The following is a 22,683-nucleotide window of genomic DNA, read 5'->3' as shown; positions in this document are numbered from 1 at the left end:
AGCTTCCAATATTTGACAACTTTTGATCTTCATTAAAGCAAGTTGACAGTGGAAAGGTAACTGCATTGATTTGTGTCTGGAATGTGCAGTCTCAAGCACTGCACAAGCATGCAGTGCTCCATCAAGGAACCAGCTGTTTTATTTTCCCCTTAATGACCAGAATTCAGAAGTTCGGCAGTGAGGGATAGGTCTTAGTACAAACACAATTCAAGAACTTGATTCTTAAGATTAGAAGTGGGGATGTTCGCTGATGATTGCACAATGGTCAGTATCATATGCAACAAATCAGATACTGAAGCAATTGGTGTCCATATGCAGCAAGACCTGGACAACATTCAGGCTTGGATTGATAAGTGGCAAGTAACATTCACACCACACAATGTCCATCTCTAACGAGAGAACCTAATCATCTCCCCTTGACATTCAACGGCATTAGCATCACTGAATCCTCCTCAATCAACATTCTGGGGGGGTTACCATTCACCAGAAACTGAACTGGATCAGCCATATAAATACTGTGGCAACAGATCAGTGGCTGGGAATTCTGCAGCGAGAAACTCACCACCCAACTCCCAAAGCCTGTCCAGCATCCTCAAGGTACAACTCAGGAGTGTGATGGAATACTCTCCACTTGCCTGGACACAATAAGCTTGACACAAACCAGGACAAAGTAGCCTGATGATCGGCTCCCCATTCACCACCGTCAACATTCAGTCCCTCCAATACTGATGCACAATGGCAGCAGTGTGTACCATCTACAAAATGCACTGCAGCAATTCATCAGGGCTCCTTCGACAGCACCTTCCAAACCTGCGATTTCTACCAGACAAGGGTAGCAGACAAATGGGAACCACCACTTGCAAGTTCCCCTCCAAGCCACATGTCATCCTGACTTGGAACTATAATTGCTGTTCCTGCAATGTTGTTGGGTCAAAATCTTGGAACTTCCTTCCTACACCAGAGTGATTGCATTGGTTCAAGAAGGTAGCTGGCCACCACCTTCTCAAGATCAATTAAGAAAAAGCAATAAATGCGGGCCTTGCCAGAGAAGCTCACACACCATGAAAGAAAAAAAAAACCCAAGATTTGTGGCGTGGAGCCGCCCCATCTGTTGGGCAACTTACTATCTGTAACTATACTAGTTTTTATTTATTGTACAGAAACAAATCAAATTTTATGTGCCCATATAAGACGTAAGGAATTCATAGCTCATCTCTCCACAATTTTTGGTATATGGTGAAGAGATCAGAGAGTGGCTATTTAGGACTAGATGTAGTTAACGGAACTTGTTGGATACAGCCAAGTGTTCAGATTTCAGTCTCTGAGTGAATCCAGGAACCCAAGAGCAACCACTGTTGTTTAAAGACAGAACCAGTTTGTTATGAATCATTTATAGTCAAGTCAGATGTTTTGCAGTCATTTTGATCTCCAATTTCTAGTATAAGACTTAGTTTGAATTAATTTACAAACCATTTGTAATAATTATTTCGTTCCCTAAAAAGTGAACAGTTTGGGATCAAAACTCTTCACTTGTAAAAGAAATGAACCACACTGCACTGGAGATACCTCTGACCCTTGGATCATAACTCATGCTATATACCCAAATCAGTTCTTTACACTACAAATATTATTACTTTACAAACATACAGTTCGGTATTTCTTGCAAGTTTCAGCACAACTAGTATGACAATTTAATATATAACATATCTGGTGAAAGTATATTAGAATTGTATTTTACAAAACAAGTCTTAAAAAATCCACTATATCTATATATGCAGTGAGCCTACTTTGAAGTAAATTTGTTTTGAAAACTGTCCCGTAATAAATACAAATCTGATTCTAGGATCAAGTCAGATGAGCCCTGATAGACTAGACGCAACACTTTGCATCATGCTTACTGACAAATAAAACCAGATTAAATACAATTTGGTGTGTTTTGAATTGCAAATTATAGCTTGAACTATTTTCAAGTAACTACTACAAACTAATCCCAAGTTACAAACTTCAGCATATCACTCCTGCTATAAGTTCAGCTTCTAATTTCACATTTCATATAGTCAATTTGACACCACGAGGGTAGAATTAACATTTTACACAAAAGCAGCAATAGGCTTAGAGGGGGAAAAAAAGTGTGGTGAATAATGGCTACTGAAAGTGACATTCATGTCTAAATGTACATTACTTCAGGCCCTTTCTGGAAACAGTCTAAGAAAGAAAGAGAGATTTTTGCATACAAAATTAACAGAGGCAATGGTATTGATTACAATTAAAGTTCTTCCTTTATATTGGCCGTTCTCTTGCAATTGCAGAAAGATTCATTATCAGTTGGCTGAAGAACATGCTCCATTCCCTCTCGAATTTCAGGCTTAGTAGCCTGCCTTTTGGCATACTCCTAAACAGTAAAAATGAAAAATAATTTGAATTAGAAGAGTTGCTGCCAGTTTAACAATTGTGATTATAATATTGTAGTATAGAGAGGTTAAATTCTAATGACAGGCAGTGACAAGACAGTACAAATATGTTAGGTGTCCCAAATCATGATCAATGTTGTGCTACTCCAAATGGAGGGATTTATTACAAGTGGAAAAATAACTTGTCCTGTTACAACCCCTAAACTTGATGGAAATTGAAATTCTGATCATTTTGTCGATAAAAGAGTAATTTCTGAAGGGCAGAGATAGCATTGTGACTTTGGTCAATCTGATGTATCTACTATTTGCAGTACATCAAACAAACCATTGGAGAATAGCACAACGGAATCTATGACAATGGCATTAGTCAACATTTTCAAACAAATATTTGAATGATTAGCAGTCTGTAAAGAACAGAGAATCACATTTAGTGAGAAAGGGAAGGAACCACTCTCTCCACTTCATAATGCTTATACAAAATAAAAACTTGAATCATTGGGAGGGTCTTAGGAATCATTTGATCCAAAACCTTACTGGCAACAATTGAGAATACTACTTCCATGTTATATCAAACTAGTTAAATGATGTACATCCTCTTTTCTTTTCCTATTAACTCAAAGAATTATAGAAATATTAGTTACACCTTATTAACAATCTAAAAGTTGTTCATAATAAATAAAGAAAAGAAAGATTTTGTTAGTAATTTAGCAATCACTTTGCAACGTTATAGCCCCTTTCATAAACATTGGAGAAAAAAAATCATTGCTAAATGTGAAACACCAGAACAGGATTCATAAAGCTCAAAACACAAGATTATAACTTCCCAAAAAAAAAAATCAGATTTTGAAATATAAATTATTGTAACATTGGGACAAAAACAGAAAATGCTCAAAACAATCAGCAGGTTTATCTGTAATTATTATCCAGTTCTGATGATGGGTTCACAACTGACGTATTAGCATATCTGTTCTCCCCATTGATACTGCCTGACCTGCTGAGTGTTTTTGTTTCAGCTTTCCTGTATCCCCAGTTTTTGTATGGCCATTGACTTTGGAAATCTATGTTCATGATCCAAAGAGAACTATTGTATCAGTACGATAATCTATATAATGATCTTCTCTTTACTGTGTCAGCCATGGCCCAGTTGGTAGCAGTCTCGCCCCTGAATCAGAAGGTCCCACTGCAGAAACAGGAGCACAAAAATCTAGGCTGACACTCAGTGCATTACTGAGGGAGGGCTGTGCTGTCACAAGTACTGTCTTTCGGATGACCCATTAAACTGAGGCCCTGTCTGCTCATTCAGATAGACATAAAAAGATTCCACAGTATAATTTCAAAGAGCAAAGAAATTCTCCTCATTGAGGGATAAACATTGGCCAGGACAATCAACATCACTAAGAGAGATAATCTGGCCATTGTCACATTGCTGTTTGTGGAACCTTGTTTGTGTGCAAATTGGGTGCTGCAGTTCCTACATTTTAAGAGTAACTACACTTCATAAGGTTCTTCATTGGCTTTGGGAAGGACTGAAGGTTATGAAGGCAAGTCTTTTTTAAAAACTTTTATGTTCGATCTGTCAATTTTGTCCGTCCCTTTTTGTCTCATCACCAGGAGGAACACAGAAAAGTAGAAGCAAGAACCCACTTCCAAGATTGCTCACTCCCCAAATTATCTCTAAACAGAAGAAAATTGAAGTCAAAAGTTTTCTTACTCCTTTAAAAAGGCCAGAAAGGTAGAAACATCCCATCCATTTCTGTTAATGAGATCGTAATACAAAAGTTTTTCAGAAGGAATGTCAATTCACACCAAACCTACATCCAACAACTCACATTTTTGTGGAAGTGCAAGCGATGAGAATTAGCTTGTTTTGTTTATACGCAATTTTCATTAAGGGCGTATTTGGTACAACAAGATACTTTAATAATATCCTAGTATATGGCATTTGCCCATCCTTTAGCAACAATACCCCTCAATGGAAAAAAAAAATGACGTAATAGATTATTTTCCAATTTGGAAACTATTTAGCTTCGGCAGAAGCTTCACCTTGACACTCGGAGTATAAATGTACCAAGTGTGGATCATATTAGTACATCTTCATCTCTTTCTCTGCAGAGAGTGATGTCTCTTGGCTTCCAGGCCAATCCAACATCAAGTCACGCCACAATGGTGCAATTTCACACAAATTCCAAAGATTATCTCCTCCCCTCACCACTAGACGACCAAATGAGAAAATTAGGAAGTTATTAGTACATAGAAATGACTATAATTTAAACACGATCCTTAGGTCTTTAATTTTTGTGCAGAGACTGAGAAGAGAGTATAAAACTGCAGTTTACAATCAAAAAAGACATAATGGATGCAACACTGAGAAGCATAAGCATTCCAGTGACTTTCCCTTTGTTGATTTTATCCCAGTAAATCCACATGACTACTTTACTGACAAAATTAAGGATGTACAAGGTTCCATGTAGGAACCCCTAAGTTTGTAAATATTAAGACATAAAAATGACAAAAAGTGTTTTTAAAGAAATTACCAAGGATCCATCCAGGATGAGTAGTTATCCCTAATGTTTCCTTCCATTAATGTTATCATCCACTGATCCAGTTGAATCAGAGTACCACATCCTAGATAATTCAGCAAAAAACTGCCTTGCAGGACTATGCAATCTAATAAATGGATCTATTAAGTCTCTCAAACCTGTAAGACTATGTAATAGTAACAGTAAAGACTTGAAGGCTGCAGAAGCTCTCTAGCTAGAGCTTGTCCTGATCTGGCGATTTTCTGAGCTTCAGCATCATTATCCTAAGAGAAGACCAAGTAAATGAAAAAGATTTTAGCAAGATGTACATAGCATTCCATTCAGCAACTTCTGTTACCCATTGTGTTGTTACAAATATAAAACAAGCTTTTGATGCATACCTTGTGCTGGGATTGTATCCATCAAAACACAAGATTACTTTTTTTACTTATTGTGTATTCATGTTCTAAATGTTATACTTTCTTACTATACTGTATTGCCAGAATTAATTTCATGTTAAAAGATAGAAAGTAAAGGTTTACAAAAAGAAAAGATTCAACTATTCCACAAACATATTGTTTCATTAATATGTATAAAGAAATCACATGTTCCAAGCAACAACAGCAATAGAAAATTAAGTTGCTTTGTAATGACAATCTGCTTCACTCTCTTGTGGCACAGATTAGTGCATTTATTGCAAATTTTCTACATCAAATAAATAAGCCTAATAAGGTAAGAATTAAGTTAAAGTCTGACCAATATGACAGAATGATATAGCACTATCCTAACATTTGTCCCATGGGTAGATAACTTGTAGCTGCTATCAATAAAACTATGTATCCCTAGAGGAAACTGCAAAGTGATTATATTAACAGGCATTGGACTCAATAATTTGCAATAACTCAAGCCATTATTACACGATTCATACTGAAGGAGTTTGCTAAATTTAATTATTGCCGTATAAACTTCACTTCAGAAAAGCTTTCTGGATAAAGTCTTTTGAGCTGTCTGAAGAAAAGTTTATAAAATCTAGATACTTTTCCTGATAAATGAATTGAAAAAAAAATCTGGAAACACTTAGATATCAAAAGTGCTGACATTTTGAATAAATTTGCTTTAAAATATATTGCTCAGTAATGTTAATTATATCTAGGTTTTGAGAAGTACTGTATATGTTCTGCTATTACATTTGTGCACAATTTGCTTTGTTTTGCTGCATATTATATTAAGTAACATCAATAAATACTAACTTTTGCTCCTTTCCCACCCTCATACATTTCTACAGTTTTTAAGTTGAAGTTAAACAGGAAATAGTAATAATTATTGCGGGAAGTGTAGTGAACTTCAGATTAAATGACAGGAGCCCCTCCCCATGGCTCAGTGGGTGAACAGCACTGAGGCTTGAAGGATTGGAAGTCCTAAGTTTGATCCCTATGATTAAATTAGCCAATCACAAAGTCAAGTCTCAATTTCTCTTCCACTTTCTCCCCAAAACTCTCCTTTCCTTAAAAGGTGCTAATGCAGGTTGTGGTGTGGTCTGATTCTAGGTAACCAAATGAGTATCAAGAGACTACTCAACAACAGAAGTTGATTTTGCAGTAATGTGGCCACTTGTTGAACTGTGGCCATTTTATTCCCCATCCAGCCTATGAGGTCAAAGCTTATTGTAGCACTTATATTGAATAGAGAGAGACTTCCCTCCTTCACGTGTGCTCTGCCTGAAAACAGGTTCTTCCGTGGCTCTTTGTCTGCTGATGCTTCACTCTGAGCTGTTCTCAGTTGTTTTATGGTCAGTGATGGCTTGCCATTGTCTTCTACTCTCAGGGTCAGGGAAGGAGGCAAATCTACCTCAGCTGGAATAAGAATTGAACCCATGCTGTTGGTGCCAATCTGAACCACACGCAAGCCATCTAACTAACTGAGCTAACCGGCCCCCAAAGAGAGACTAACTCAGCATAAATCAGAATCTGAGCAAGGCCTTCCAAAGTATAGTTCAGTGACACATCACATTTACCCACTGAGCCCTTGGGGAGATTCTATGCATTAAAATTGAATAACATTGCAACTTGCTTACTTACCTTCACCCATTTAATCCTCTCAATAACATCACTCATATCTCTCTTCAGTGGAACATAATGTTTCCATGGCTTCAGAGATCTGTAGAAGTGCTCATAATATTTAGAATCCTGCTTCAATACAAGGCTGTCACCCAACATAAGGTATGGGAACCTGTAAGCTGCCACAGTACCATCCACATTCACTTGGTATTTATACTGGAAAAATGTTCAGAAACACATCTCATCTCAATAAAAAAAAAGTTCACATGAATATTAAAAAAATTGCATCCACAAAAACCCTTCTAAAAGGTCTCATTTTTTTCAATAATAATAGTATTAATGAGGATTTACCTTAAAAAGTACCTAAAAGTTCAATTTTAATAATTACAAGTCACTTAATATAATGAAAAATATAGTTGGCCTGATGTAACATTTTGATTTGAAGCTCATTCTTTGCCGAAATTTTGTAAGTTTAGATTCACAACAGATAACAATATATGTTAATACAAAGCTTTCAAGAAAATTATTATTTGAACATCTTTTCCAGAAACATAAATTAACACATACAAGAGATAAAGCTGTCGGTGTTGCTGCTGAGCTTCAGCACACTGATCTGTCTTTATCCCATAGATAGATTCTGCTTCATATTTAAAAAGGTGGGAAAAGGAAATAGAATGTGGTCTAATTCAACATTGTTGCACCTGCTTTTCAGGTGTGAAATGGGCACAATGATGGCCAACTTATCAGCCAGAGACCCGCACGTGAACCGCAGGAACATTTGGTTTGATGCTGAACAGGTGGAGCTTCTATTTAAGGTGGTCTCAATATTTAAATAAAGGCTCCTGGGCCCATTTTTGACCCAGATATCCAAAACCATTTAGGCTATTTGCTGATCATCATTTCTGGGTCATGAGTTGCCTACCTAGCAATCCTGAAAAGGACCACTACAGGCCATTCAAGAAGACAGCCTCAAATCTCCTTGTAATGCCCTTTTTGTGACTGGAAGGAGTAGCAATGCTTCTCCTGGCCCCAGAAAACAATGGTGAGCAGCTACTGGCCTGCCATACCCTGTCCTGATTGGGGGAGAGGGGAAAGGCAATAGACCTACCTGTAGGTCTGGTCAAAATTGGTTAGGTTCATGCAGCTCACCAGAATGAAAGAGTCTAAGGATAAATGTTGGGTGATCCTCAGGCCTCTCTAATCTGGTGCATGATCGCTGTGCGCCACAGGAATTGTGCAGTTTCAGGTGTTACCAAATTCAGGATCCAATGGATTCGTGCTTTGGAAGGCTACTAATACTTATGAACCCCAGAAGTATTTTTCAGGCATAAGAGTAATTATTGATGACATCTTATGACTGCAGCTAATACAACACCTGGTTGTAGTGCAGAGTTAGTGGAAGAAAAGGAGTGATAACATACATAGCAGATCATATCACACAAGGCAGCACAATTCTCTCCCATGCCTGGCGCTCTCCCTATAGAATGCTTCAGAATTACTGTGTCCACTCAAACCCCTGCAATATTAATAGCTAGGCTACCAATTTGTAAAAGTAAACCTAGCATTTAATATCTTTTCTTTTTAAACACTCTGTCCATCCACCATCTGTGATCAGATCTGTACCAATAAGTCTACAAGCCCCCACCATCTGTGATCAGATCTGTACCAATAAACCTACAATCCAAGCAATGACCATCCCTCCATCCCATACCTCTCTACATCAATGTGAGTGAGTTGAGGAATTCAGCAGGATGAGGGAAATTGAAACCATGTCCACCAGTACATGGAAGTGTATGCTGATACTCCAATTTTGCATCCTAAATAACCTTGTAAAATGCAATCAACTTTGGAAATTAAAATAAAAACACAAGATTTTAAAATAATTGTTTCATTTGTCCATCAAATCATACCTTAAAGAAGTCAAAGAAACTGATCAATTGCGCTTTTCCAAGTTCTTTCTCTTCTTCACGAAAGAAGAAATAGGCAGTTATTCCAGCATCCAACAGCTCAGGATTGTTTCTGGAGATCCTCACTAGTTTCAGCCTCTCTTCGCGACTGTCCCTGCCTCGCCAAAAAGCTTGCTCTGTTTTATTACACCAGGCAGGACCTTGTATTTTGCAAGGAATAAAAATAATTTGAGCAATTTTAAATAAAGGGAAAAGTTCTTAATCTCTCAACTTCCCCTCCTGCTTCCCATTTCAACCAACAGTGTTAACAGTTCACTCTCTTAAGGTGTTGTCTCTCTCTTTTAAATCTGCCGTCAATGCCCCTCCAATCAAAAAAAAAACCCCTAACCCTACCATCCTTGCAAACTATCACCCTATCTCCAATCTCCCCTTGTTCTCCAAAATCCTTGACCGTATTGTCACCTCCCAAATCAGTGCCTATCTTTCCCGGAACTCCATGTTTGAATCCCTCAGGTTTCTGCCCTCACCACATTACTGAAAGTTCTTATCAAAGTCACAAATGACATCCTTTGTGGCTGTGACAAAGGTAAACTTTCTTGACCTGTCTGCAGCCTTTGACACAGTTGACCACACCATCCTTCTCCACTGTTACCCAGCTGGGTGGAACTACTCCCACATGGTTCCATTCTTATCTATCTAATCATAGCTAGAGTATTGCTCGCAATGGCTTCTTTTCCTGATCCTGCAGAGTTATCCAAGACCCTATCCTTGGCCCCCTCCTATTTCTCATCTACATCCGCCCCTCAGCAACATTGTCCAAAAACACATTAGTTCTCACGTGTATAATGATGACATCCTGCTCTACTTCCCCAATACCTCCATTGACTCCTCTACTTTCGCAAAATTATCAGACTGCTTACCCGACGCCCAGCACTGGATGAGCAGAAATTTCTTTAATTAAATATTGGGAAGCCTGAAACCATTGGGCTGGATTTGATGAATCCCTCGCCGTATGCGGTGGGGTACATCAAATAGAACAAGTGGCTAGCCCACTGCCTTCCTACCCACCCCGACCCAGTCCCCATGATGTAGTAGGTGGGCGGCCTACCAATTCCATTTGAAAAAAAATCATTAACAGGCAATTGAACTTGTTAACAAGCCACTTGACCCAAATATTACACTGCCCGTGCCATAAAATGGTTGGTGTGGGCAAGCAGTCATTCTTTAAAAATAACTTTGTTGAAAAGGCGGGAAGGGTGGGGGGGGTGCCCTGCATGTATTGGGGACACTTCCCCTCCCCAAGATGATGTCCCTCCTTTTTCCCCTCCCCTTTTGGCCTCCAAAACCTGATCCCCCATCCACCCTGATCCTGCTCCCTATGCTCCCAGGCTCCTTTCCAGCCTAAAAGCACGCGAATTATCTTAGTTCTTCCTAGGGTCTGCTTGCTGTCCTGGCAGTGCCCACAATCGAGGTCTGGTGTTGCTGGGACTGGTCAATCAGATTGGCTGGCAGATCTCAAGTGCTGGATTTCCTCCCACTCAGGGTCGGAAGTCCCACTCTCGGGTACTTAAAGCTGCCCACAGCATGTTATTACTGTGGGCAGAGTTTTTTTTAATGTCAGTCAGTTTGAAACTGACTTTTGAAACAGGGGCATGAGCAATACGCTCCCCGTAAAATTCAGCCCATTATTTTCTATCCACACTCCAAACTCTGTTTCCTAGCTAATGACTCTATCCCTCTCCTTGGTAACAGTCAAAGATTAAAACAGCCTAGGTATCAGATTTGACCCCAAGGTGATCTTCCTCTCACATATTTGCGGCATCGCAATTACCAATTATTTCCAACTCCGTAACATCTCCTGACTTCGCACCTGCCTCAGCTCATCTGCTGGAGTCCTCATTAGTGCTCTACACATGACAATTTGAAAGCACTCCTGGCTGGTATCCACGCTCTATCCTCAGTAAACTTGAAATCATCCAAAGCTCTGTGTCCTAACTCATACTAAGTCCTGTTTTCCTATCAGCCCTGTATTTGTTGGCGTACATTGGCTCCTGGTCAAGCAACATCTTGATTTTAAAATCCTTATCCTTGTTTTCAAATCCCTCCATGATCTTGTCCTTTCCTATCTTTGTAATCTCCTCCAGTCCCACAACCCTACAAGATATCTGTGTTCACCTAATTCTGGCCTCTTGAGCATCCCAAGTGTAATCTCACCACCATTGGTGGCCATATTCCTAGGATCTGGAATTCCCTCCCTATACCTCTCTATTTCACTTTCCTCTTTAAAGAGAATGCTTAAAATGTTGCTATTTGGTCAAGGTTTAGGTCATCTGATCTAATATCTCCGTATGTCGCTTAGTGTCATATTTTGTTTTATGCTGCTCTTGTGAAGCACCTTGGAGCATTTTATTGTTAAAGGCGATATATAATTATAAGTTGTTGTTGCCCTCCAACAGTAACTTGGAATATAAAAGTGTCACCTGCAACTAATAAATGTCACATAGAATAAGTTCCCATTATGCAAGAGTTAGGAGGGACAACCAAGAGCTTGATCGAAGAGTTGTATTTTGAGAAGGTTTTTAAAGGTGGTTGGGAAGCTAGAGAGAAAGAGGAATTCCAAAAATTAGAGATGAGGAACAGTTGTATTTTTATGGAAGTACTTTAATTCAAATACATTGCTTCAAAAACATTTTTCTTCTGTTATACAGGATGTACATCTAGTATTACATTAAAAGGTCAGGAAATCTTGTTTTATGCTTATATTAGGCACCAACTTACAATCAACTGACAAATTATGTGACAAGTTATATAGCTGGTGGCTGAAGAACAGTTCATACATCCATTCAGATCAAGGATCTGTCCTGCCTAATTTTAAACTATTGCCCAGATTTTGTGGTGGAAATAACAGTGAGGCAAATTATGCTCAATTTTATTAAGGAGGGAAAAGGACAGCGATTTCTGGCACCCCACATGCACAGTTAAATGCAGGAATTAGGAAATTGCTGTCAGAATTGCTGTGCTTCTCAAAAAGCTTTGCTTCAACAGTATTGTACCGAGACACTTGGCATCGAAATTGCAATACTTACCCACTAGATACCCATTAAACACAACAGAAAAAAAGTAGTGTTTGTCCATTCAAGTGTAATTAAATTTTTAATAGTGGATAATTCTAAGTAAATGTAAAACAACCTTCTGGCACTGAAAATTTGTTTTTACAAGCATGAAGCCACATTCCTACAGATTGCAACCATTGTTGGAAATTTTTTTTAAATTAAAACAAAAACATTTTACTTTTTCTTTGTCTCATATGTCTCCCATGTTTCTTTATTTCACTTTTTATACATTATTTTACATTAAATTGGGAATTCAAACACACACTTCCTAGTTTAGACTGAGTTTATCAGTGAGGCTTTTTCAATCTGATTGGTTAGGAAGATAGGTCCCAGATACCCTGCAGAGGGTGATGCACTGTTTTAACTGATAACTGCATATAGCAGTCTAAAAGCCAAGACAAATTCTGTGGGCAACTGTAAGTGTAATGAATGGCAAGTGGCGGTTATTCGGTGCTAACCATAAAATCTGGACCAAAATGTACGTTGCAAGGGTACATCAGTTGAATTACATTCTGGTGGCTTATTTAGAATACATTTAAGTTCTGAAAGAAACTTAAAATAGGGGATCAGAAATTAAAATATTAATTAATTTAGAGTTTTTTCTTTACTTAATTCAGGAATGTGCAATTAGCTTTTGGAGTGAACACAATGATAAGTTTTTCCATTAACTCATGTGATATAGGTGTAGCTGGCATTTATTGACCACCCTTAATTGCTCAAAAAGGTGATGGTGAGCCACAATAGTCCATGTACTGTTAGGACTAGTAATCCCAAGGCCTGGACTAACGACTCTGCAATATGAGTTTAAATCCCACCAAGGCAGTGGGAATTTAAATTCAGTTAGTTAAATAAATCTGGAATAAAAATCCTGCATCAGTAACGGTGACCATGAAACTCATCTGGTTCATTAATGATCTTTAGGGAAGGAAATCACCATCCTTACCTAGTCAGGCTCAAGTGACCCCAGACCCACAGCAATGTGACTGACTCTTAATTGTCCTCTGCAATGGCCTAGCAAGCCTCTCTGTTGTACTCCACCTACTCAGAACAGTTAGGGATGGGCAATAAAAACAACATCCAAAAGTACCTCCCTCATCCCTCCACTTCTACTGTGTGTTTCTCCTTGATGGGATCACCAAAATTCCACTGAGGTTTTGCTACAACTGTCCAGGGTATTGGTGAGACCGCACCTGGAGTACTGTGTAGAGTTTTGGTCTCCTTACTTAAGGAGGGACACACTTATATTGGAAACAGTTCAAAAAAGGTTCACTCGGCTGATTCCTAGAATGATTGGGCTGCCCTGTGAGGAAAGTTTGAGCAGGTTGGGCCAATATCCATTGGAGTTTAGAAGAATGAGGGGTGATCTTATTGAAACATATGTGATTCTGAGGGGGCTTGACAGGGTAGATGCTGAGAGGATATTTCCCCTCATGACGGTATCTAGAACTAGGGGACACAGTTTAAATATAAGGGACCTCCCATTAAGACAGAGATAAGGGGGAATTTCTTCTCTCAGAGGCTTGTTAGTCGTAAGAATTCTCTTCCACAGAAAGTAGTAGAGGCTGGGTCATTGCATATATCCAAGGTTGAGTTAGACAGATTTTTGATCAACAAAGGAGTCAACAGTTATTGGGGGCAGGCAGGAAAATAGAGTTAAGGCCACAATTAGATCAGCCATGAATAGTTATTGAATGGCAGAGCAGGCTCGATGGGCCAAATGACCTATTCCTGCTCATATTTGTTATGATTTTATATTCCTTATTCAACAACCTTTAAGGAAGCCTATTATTGACAAAAGCAAGTTAACAATGACTTGCATTTTTATGGCACCTCTAACATAGAGAAATATCCCAAGGCATTTCATTGAATCATGATCAAATAAAAATTGGTGCCAAGGAAAGAAAGAGCTATTGGGGAAAATGACTAGAAGCTAGATCAGAGAGATAATATTAAGGGTCTTAAAAAGGACACTGAGGTTTAGAGAGGCTATTTCAGAGGTTAGAGCCTACATGGCTGAAGGCACAGTCACTAATGGGTATGGCAAAGGGAAGGAGGGATGCAGAAGATGCCCAAATTGGAGCAAGGCAGAGTTCTTGGATGATGGTAGGAGTGGAGGTGGTTACAGAGGTAGGAGAGGCAAGACCATAGGAGGTAGGAATGGAGGTGGTTACAGAGGTAGGAGAGGCAAGACCATAGGAGGGATTTGAACATGAGGATGAGAAGTTTTACATCGTGTTGATGGACCAGGAGGTTAGTGAGCACAAGGATGATGCGAGACCTGGGTGGTTTCAGGAAACAAGCTCATCCAAAACTGTCGGTGTTTATGGAGAATGGAAAATTGGGTAAATCAGCAGGAAAGTATTGAAATAGAGTCTGGAAGTAACAAAAGCACAGGTCAGGGTTTCAGCAGCAGATAAAGTAAGGCACATGCAGACTTGTGATGTCTCAGAGGTGGAAGTAGGCTATATTTGTGATACAGAGGATAAGTGCTTGCACACTCAGTTCAGGGCTAAAGGACAGGAAGATTGCAAAGATTCTGGTTCAGCCCAAGGTAGTGGCCAAGGAGAGAGAATGGAATTGGTGACATGGGAACAAAGTTTGTGGAAGGAACCAAAGACAATAACTTCAGTCTTCCTAATGTTTAACTGGAAGAAATTGTAACTTATCCAAGACTAGATTCTTGGACAAGCAGTCTGACAACTCCGAGACAGTGCAGCGGTCTAGAGTGATGGCACTGGGTGTCATCAGCATACATGCAGAACTTGATGTCTTATCTTTGGATGTCACTGATGGTAGCATGTAGAAAAGAAATAGGAGGAGAAGAAGGATGGGTTCTTCAGTGGATTGGGGTCTGAAGAGAAGACATTATGAAGCTTCTCTTGGCTGTGATTGGATAAGTAAGACAGGAACTAGGTGAAGGCAGAGTCATTCGGCTAGGCAATGGAAGAGAGAAACTGGGCAGGATGGTGTACCAACTGTGCAAAAAAAAAAGTAGCAAGGTTCTGCAGGAGCAGCAGCATTTGGTCACAGTCACATAGGATGTCATCTGTGACTTTGATTAAGGTGATTTCAGTACTGTGGCAGGTACAGAAACATGATTGAAGAAGTTCACACAAAGAATTAGAACAGCTAGGCATGAATTTGAAACATGACAATTTGTTCAAGAGCTTCAGTGGTTGGAGGTGGGGTGAAGTCTGCTGAGGTTGGATGAAATTGAGGCTAAAGTACAAGAAAGAGGGGATGGAGCACATGAAGATAGTGACCACATTTAATAAAAACAGAAAATACTGGAAATACTCTTCAGGTCAGGCAGCATCTGCGGAGAGAGAAACAGAGTTAACGTTGCAAGCCCATGGCTCTTTATCAGAACTGAAAAAGCATCAGCCTAAAATGTTAACTCTGTTTCTCTCTCCACAGGTGCTGCCAGAACTGCTGAGTATTTCCAGCATTTTCTGTTTTTATTCCAGCATCTGCAGTATTTTGCTTTTATATTGCTGGCTGTATTTCCCTTGATTAAACCTCAACTGTGTTTAGCATAATGGAAAATCTCCAGCCTCTGCAGAACTGACCAATTTCTAAGTACAAAGTAAATGAAGAAAAGGAGAATGGGAGAATGGGAATGAGGGACAAATAAAATGGTTAGGAAATATGGTCCTGTATAGAAAATTTCATTTTAAATAAAAAAAAATCTGTTGCAACAGTAGGTGTCAGGTCATTGATAAAACTTAAGGTAAAAATATACAATCAAATAGAAATATAAGCGAACAACCTACCAGTCTGTCCTTGAATGGAGAGAAGATCATTTGTTACACCACGCAGTGTTTCTAATGTAGAGCGTGTGATGTCATATGTTGGAAGGACAATATCTGCAGTATCCTCAGAGCCACACCAAGAAATGATGGGCAAGGGATTATCCTTCATCTGACGGGTTTCTAGTGGCCAATCTCCAACATTCACATAGAATTCAACATTGGGCAAGCGAACCTAAGGAAAGTCCATAAAAAAAACAAAATAATGAGCCATTTCGTAACAGATTACAGTGTAAAGAATAACGTTTTTAGATTGTGGTTTTATTAACACATACTTTCCTTGCTAAAGAAAGCAGCATTTCATCTGAAAACATTTTGAAGTCAGTGTACCGTCCCATGGTTCGTCGATAAATCTGGTTATCTAATATGGTGTAGTGAACAATTCCTCGATCACCAAATCTGTTTGGTACTTCTTCTAGTAGGAGTGCGAGATCTATACTGGGAAAATTAGTGAAGTCGCTAGAAATCTGTTCCTCTTCTGCAGGACAAGATACAGTATCTTTCCATTTCTGGGGCTCCTCTTCTGGACAGTAACAGTATTCATGATAGACTGGTCCTGATAACAGAAGCAGGAACACAAAATATTACTGTTACATGCAACTACAAATTACCTCTGTAATAATAAGCTCTATCAGAAGTGATTGTTCAGCAGACGCTTCTTTATATTAATTCCCCACAAATATTAAGCTATGCAGTGGCAAAGCTCAAACAATTTTCATAGGTTAGCAAGGTAAATTGTTCACTAAATTTTATAAAAAAAGAATTCCTCTACGCATATGCAAGAACAATCAACAATAATGCAACTTGTCAATTTGCAAGTCTTTTTCTCCTTATTGCAGCCGGAAAGCAACTTGCCTGCAGCAACTTGGTAACAGGGCAGTAAAAGGGTGCACAAGATTACCTAAAAGTCATCTCTGTAACTTTACATTTTTGGACAAATATCTTCCCCGAATTTGGGGAAAAGGATGAAAAGACCAATAACAACAGCTACAATAAAAGCGAATTACTGCGGATGCTAGAAATCTTAAATAAAAACGAGTGCGGGAAAAAACTCAGCTGGTCTGGCAGCATCTGTAAGGAGAGAAACAAGAGTTAATATTTCAATTGGAATATGATGCTTCTTCAGGACAACTGCAACTTGCATTTATATAGCACTTTCAATGTAATAAAAATAAATAAACAAAATAAATTGTTTAGCAAATCAATAGCTGTCAAATATCTTAATGGATTAAAGACCGAAGTCTAGATAGTAGGGAATGAGTGTGCAGGGTTAAAGGGCTCTGGGGAGAGAATATTTTCCAGGGTCCAGAATGAAGTGGGTTTGAGAGGGAGGAGGGGGATGTGGGCAGAGAACAATATGAGAGGACGATCAGAGGTTGCTTATCATTGTTGTTTCTTTTTAAATATTAAAAGTAAAGCAAGTTAAGAACAACATAGTAGCTTTTGACACCCAACCATTTATATTTCTTACTACTGGTAGTTTACCTTTGGAGACTAGGAGATCCAAGTCCCCATTAGAAGTCAGATTGTTACAGCACCTGAAGAGGACATTTGCCCACAAAGTCCCACTCAGCAATGTTCAACGTCAAACACCTGCATCCTTTGGAGAGTTTAAATAAAGACTTGGCTGAAAAGAACTATCAGCTAATTAAAGTCTCACATAACCAGTTCCTGTTTGGGAGGGCGTATGCCCAGTATTCTGGCAAGATGCCCAAAGAGCTACAGGAACGGAAGAAAAATCTCATTAATATAGTTCTGTGTGCCTCAGAAACAGCTCAAAAGAAAGTCAGATGCAATTCTAATGTTGCCTCTGGTTCTTTGCCAATCAACTTAAAACTGTATCTTCTGGTCACCAACCCTTCTATCACTGGAAACAGTTACCCATCATTTACTGTATTAAAATTATTCCTGATTTTGAAGACCTCAATCAAATCTCCTCTTAACCTCTCTACTCTAAGGAGAATGACCCCACTTTTCCAGTCCATCATTCCTGGTACTATTCTAGTAAATCTCTTCTGCACCCTCTTTAAGGTCCTGACCTTCTTTCTAAAGTGTGATGTTCAAAAATGACACCACTACTCCAGCTGAGGCCTACCTGTTTTACAAAGGTTTGGCATTACTTCCTCGTTTTTGTACTCTACGCCGCTATTAATAAAACCAAGAAACCCACAGGTTTATTTTTTATTAAACAGTCTTCTCAACTTGTCCTGCCACCTCTAAAGATTTGTGTACTCGCCCCAGTCACTCAGTTCCTACATCTTCTTTAAAATTGTGCCATTTAGTACACATTGCCTCTCCTCAGTCTTTCTTCTAAGATGTATCACAACACTTTTCTGCATTAAATTTCATCTGCCATACACCCTACTGAAGTCTGTTACCCTTCTCAGTGTTTACTATATTTCTGAGTTTTGTGTCATCTACAAACATTGATATGCTGCCCTGTAAACCCAAGTCCAGGTAATTAATATATATCAAAAAGAACAATGGTCCTAACACAGGCTGCTTGGAAATACCATTGTATACCTCCCTCCAGTCTGAAAAACTGCTGCAAACCACTGATCTGCTTTCTGTCCCTTAGCCAATTTTGTGTCCACGATGCCAGTGCCCCTTTAATCCCACATGGTACTTTGTCAAACGCCTTCTGGATCCAGAATTGGCTGAGTGGCAGGAAGTAGAGGGTGATGGTGGAGGGATGTTTTTGTGACTGGATTCCTGTGTCCAGTGGGGTTCCACAGGGATCGGTGTTGGTTCCCTTGATGTTTGCGGTATATATAAACGATTTAGACTTGAATGTAGGAGGGTTGATCAGTAAGTTCGCAGATGACATGAAAATTGGTGGGGTGGTAAATAGTGAGGCGAATAGCCTTAGATTACAGGAGGATATAGACGGGTCGGTCAGATGGGCTGATCAGTGGCAAATGGAATTTAATCCGGATAAGTGTGAGGTGATGCACTTGGGCAGGTCAAACAAGGCACGGGAATACACGATGAATGGTAGGATCCTGGGAAGTACTGAGGGTCAGAGGGACCTTGGTGAGCATTTCCACCAGGCCCTTAAGGTAGTGGGACAGGTAGATAAGGTGGTTAAGAAGGCATATGGGATACTTGCCTTTATGAGCCGAGGCATAGAATATAAGAGCAGGGAGGTTATGCTGGAACTGTATAAAATGCTGGTTAGGCCACAACTAGAATATTGTGTGCAGTTCTGGAATCTGCATTATAGGAAGGATGTGATTGCACTAGAGGGAGTGCAGAGGAGATTTACCAGGATGTTGCCTGGGCTGGAGAGTTTTAGCTATGAGGAGAGATTGGATAGACTGGGGTTATTTTCCCTGGAGCAGAGGAGATTGAAGGGGGACATGATTGAGGTGTATAAAATTATGAGGGGCATGGATAGGGTAGACAGGAGGGAATTTTCCCCCTTGGTGGAGGGATCAATAACCAGGGGGCATAGATTTAAGGTAAGGAGCAGGAGGTTTAGAGGGGATGAGAGGAAAAACGTTTTCATCCAGAGGGTGGTGGGAATCTGGAACTCTCTGCCTGAAGGGGTGGTAAAGGCAGAAACCCTCATAACATTTAAGAAGTATTTGGATGTGCACTTGCGATGCCATGGCATACAAGGCTATGGCCCTAGTGCTGGAAAATGGGATTAGAAGACTCGATGGGCCGAAGGGCCTTTTTCTGTGCTGTAGACCTCTATGACTCTATATACAACACCAAACAGAATTACCCTTGTCAACCCTTTTCATTACTTCAAAGAACTCATAAGTCAAACAAAATTTGCCCTTAACAAACTTGTGTTGACTTTTGTTTATTAGCCCATACTTGTCCAAATGTCAATTAATTTTGTCCAGGAGCATCATCTTTTAAATGGTTCTATGCCACCAATATTAGGCTGCCAAGGACATGGTGAGAGATGAGATAATTCAAACACTTGAAGGGTTTAAAATTACTAAGGAGGTGGTATCAGATAGCCTCTCTATGCTTAAAGTTGTTAAGATACCAGGACAAAATGAGATGCATCGAAGGATACTGAAGGAAGTGAGAGTGAAAATTGTAGGAGCACTGGCCATAATTTCCCAATCTTCCTTAGATTCAGGAGTGATGCCAGAGGACTGGAGAATTGCAAATGTCACATCCTTGTTCAAAAAAGGGTGTAAAGATAATTCCAGCAACTATAAGGCAGTCAATTTAACCTTAGTGGTGGGGAAGCTTTTAGAAGCTACAATTCAGGACAAAATTAACAGTCCCTTGGGAAAATGCAGGTTAATTAACGAAAGGCAGCATAGATTTGTTAAGGGAAAATCATGTTTCACTAACTTGCTTGAGTTTTTGATGAGCTAACAGAGGGTCGATGAGGGGAATGCTGCTAATGTGGTGTACATGGACTTCCAAAAGGCATTTGATGAAGTGCAGCATAATTTGTGAGCATAGTTAGAGTTCATGGAATAAAAAGGAGTGGCAGCAACATGGATACAAAATTGGCTGAGTGACAAGAAACAAACAGTAGTGGTGAATGGTTGTTTTTCGGACTGGAGGAAGGTTTATGGTGGAGTTCTCCTGGGATTGGTGTAGGGATCCCTGGTCTTCCTAGTGTATGTTAATAACCTAGACCTGGGTGTTCAGGGCAAAATTTCAAAATTTGCGGATGATACAAAATTTGGAAGTATTGTGAATCATGAAGAGGATGGTGTAGAACTTCAAAAGGACATAGACAAGTTGGTGTAATGTGGGGACAAGTGACAGATGAAATTTAATGCAGAGAAGTATGAAGTGGTGCATTTTGGTAGGAAGAACATGGAGAGACAATGTAAAATAAAGAATACAACTCTAAAGGGAGTTCAGACGCAGAAGGACCTGGGTGTATATTTGCATAAATAATTGAAGGTGGCAGGACAGGTTGAGAGAGTGGTGAATAAAGCATACGACATCCTGGGCTTTATCAATAGGGGCAAAGAGTACAAAAGCAAGGAAGTCATGTTAAACCTGTATAAAACACTGGTTCATCCTCAACTGGAGTACTGAGGCCAGTTCTGGACACCACACTTTAGGAAGAACGTGAAGGCATTAGAGAGAGTGCAGAAAAGATTCACAAAAATGGGTTCCGGGGTGAGATACTTCAGTTACGCAGGAAGATTGGAGAAGTTGAGACTATTTTCCTTGGAGAAGGTTGAGAAGAGATTTGTTACAGCGCTTCAAAATCATGAGGAGCCTGGACAGAATAAATAGGGAGAAACTGTTTCCATTGGTGGAAGGGTCAAGAACAAGAGGGCACAGACTTAAGGCAATTGGCAAAAGCAGCAATGGAGACATGAGGAAAAACTTTAATGGAGCGAGTTGTTAGGATCTGAAATGCAGAGTGAGTGTGGGGTGGAGGCAGGTTCAATCGAAGAATTCAAAAGGGAATTGGATCATTGGAAAAAATGGCAAGACTATGGAAAAAGTTATGGGCGTGGCATTAGATGGAGCGCTCCTTCAGAGGCCAGAACAGACACGACGGGTTGAATGGCCTCCTTCCGTGCTGTAACCGCTTTATGATTCTACGATTCCGGTGGCACTTCCTCTTGTCCTGAGCCACCTCCAGAACATGCATTCCGGGCTCCTACAGCATGCAGTTTCCCCAATTATCTCTGGAACTCAATAACTCATCTGTGGTTTTCAGTACCCTTCCCCTCTTATCATGCGGTTCCACTGTCCCAGCATACCGAAATAGCATTGCTGTAACAATGTAACGTCAAACCAATTACATTTCAGTGCTGAGCTCCAGTTCAGGCCAACCTCCATTCACTAAGATATTTGCTAACTGCAGATTTCTCACAACTTCTCTACCCAAATGTTTTTTTTTCCAATCTGAATTTACCTTTTAAAATATATGGAGACTGGCCTACATGTTGACCTTGATGAAATATTTCAATCTTTAGCCCCTCACTGGCAGTTCCATACATTCGATACCTCATAAGAAAAGTTCCATCATTTCGATCCAAGGGTGCTGGTACGTAACGCCGAACATGTTCTCTGGAGGACAGCACTTTGATCACCACATTGAATGTATTACTTCCTGAATTAAAAGGGTAAAATGAATGACTTTACTTTTCCATCTTTATTAACTTATGCATATAGTTTTTTTTTTAAAAAAAGTCTCGTTACAATTCTGTCATTTTAAAAGATTTTGGTCGGAGAGGAAAGTCTTAAAAGGAAATCCACTTTAGAGTGGCTTTTAATTTACACAAACGTGAGCGTGGAAATTTGATTACAGTCTTTAAATGACTCCCAGATGTCTGATGGTGGTCATGATTCCGTTATAATTCAATGTGGGGAATCTATTCTATTGTACTACAACAGGGTAGATGCAGAACAATACTGAAGGAAATGCTTAAAAATTATGACTGTATTGTTGGACTTCAATGAAGTTAACCCACATCTGCCTGCTCGGAAATGTTACAATCGATATAGTTATTAAAGTGAATCATAGCAACAGACTCAAAACATGGTCCAAAAAGCCCAAATTCCAAGGAACAATTTACATACCGGGAGAATAGGTGACATTTTCTCCTGTGTAGGTAACTGCCTGGATATAGAAATATCGAACCGGCAGCACAACATCAGCCCTCAGACCCGGCCCCCAGACTAAACTTTTTGCAGCACTCACTTCCTCTTTCCCTGTTTCACATTTGCCAACAGAAACCATCAAAAACAACCCCACCGAAAACACCCATAATAAACGCTGCCGCCGCATTTTTTGATTTGCCTCCAATTCACCCCGAATGCATTTGCAAGCCACACCACCCAAAAACTTCAATGCCACCCGGGGCTGCTCAATATCGTTGGCCGCCTTTGACTGGAGCGCGGAAACTCCAATGGCTGCTT

General features: G+C 39.7%; 1 protein-coding gene across 1 annotated transcript; it reads right to left on the bottom strand.

Moving 5' to 3' along the window:
- Window positions 1-1,656: 1,656 nt before the first annotated feature.
- poglut3 (protein O-glucosyltransferase 3) lies at window positions 1,657-22,683 on the bottom strand. The gene is made up of 8 exons (XM_078545490.1): window positions 22,345-22,683; window positions 21,677-21,874; window positions 16,092-16,372; window positions 15,781-15,991; window positions 8,898-9,094; window positions 7,009-7,203; window positions 5,110-5,214; window positions 1,657-2,392 (listed from the first exon to the last, which is right to left on the bottom strand). Exons 1-8 carry the CDS (start codon window positions 22,550-22,552, stop codon window positions 2,267-2,269), a joined length of 1,521 nt encoding a protein of 506 aa, XP_078401616.1. The 5' UTR covers window positions 22,553-22,683; the 3' UTR covers window positions 1,657-2,266.

The sequence above is a fragment of the Cetorhinus maximus genome, chromosome 7 (assembly GCF_964194155.1).
Source record: "Cetorhinus maximus chromosome 7, sCetMax3.hap1.1, whole genome shotgun sequence".
NCBI lineage: Eukaryota > Metazoa > Chordata > Chondrichthyes > Lamniformes > Cetorhinidae > Cetorhinus > Cetorhinus maximus.
This window is presented reverse-complemented; position numbering and strand designations above follow the sequence as displayed.

Bases quoted from the DNA above. Each gene is read 5' to 3' on its own strand.
- poglut3 (XM_078545490.1), bottom strand. From the start codon at position 22,552: ATGCGGCGGCAGCGTTTATTATGGGTGTTTTCGGTGGGGTTGTTTTTG. The intron at 15,992-16,091 runs GTATGTGTTAAT...GACTTTCCTTAG, and splicing joins TGCTTTCTTTAGCAAGGAAA to GTTCGCTTGCCCAATGTTGA. The intron at 5,215-7,008 runs GTAAGTAAGCAA...GTCTTCTCTTAG, and splicing joins AGAGGATTAAATGGGTGAAG to GATAATGATGCTGAAGCTCA.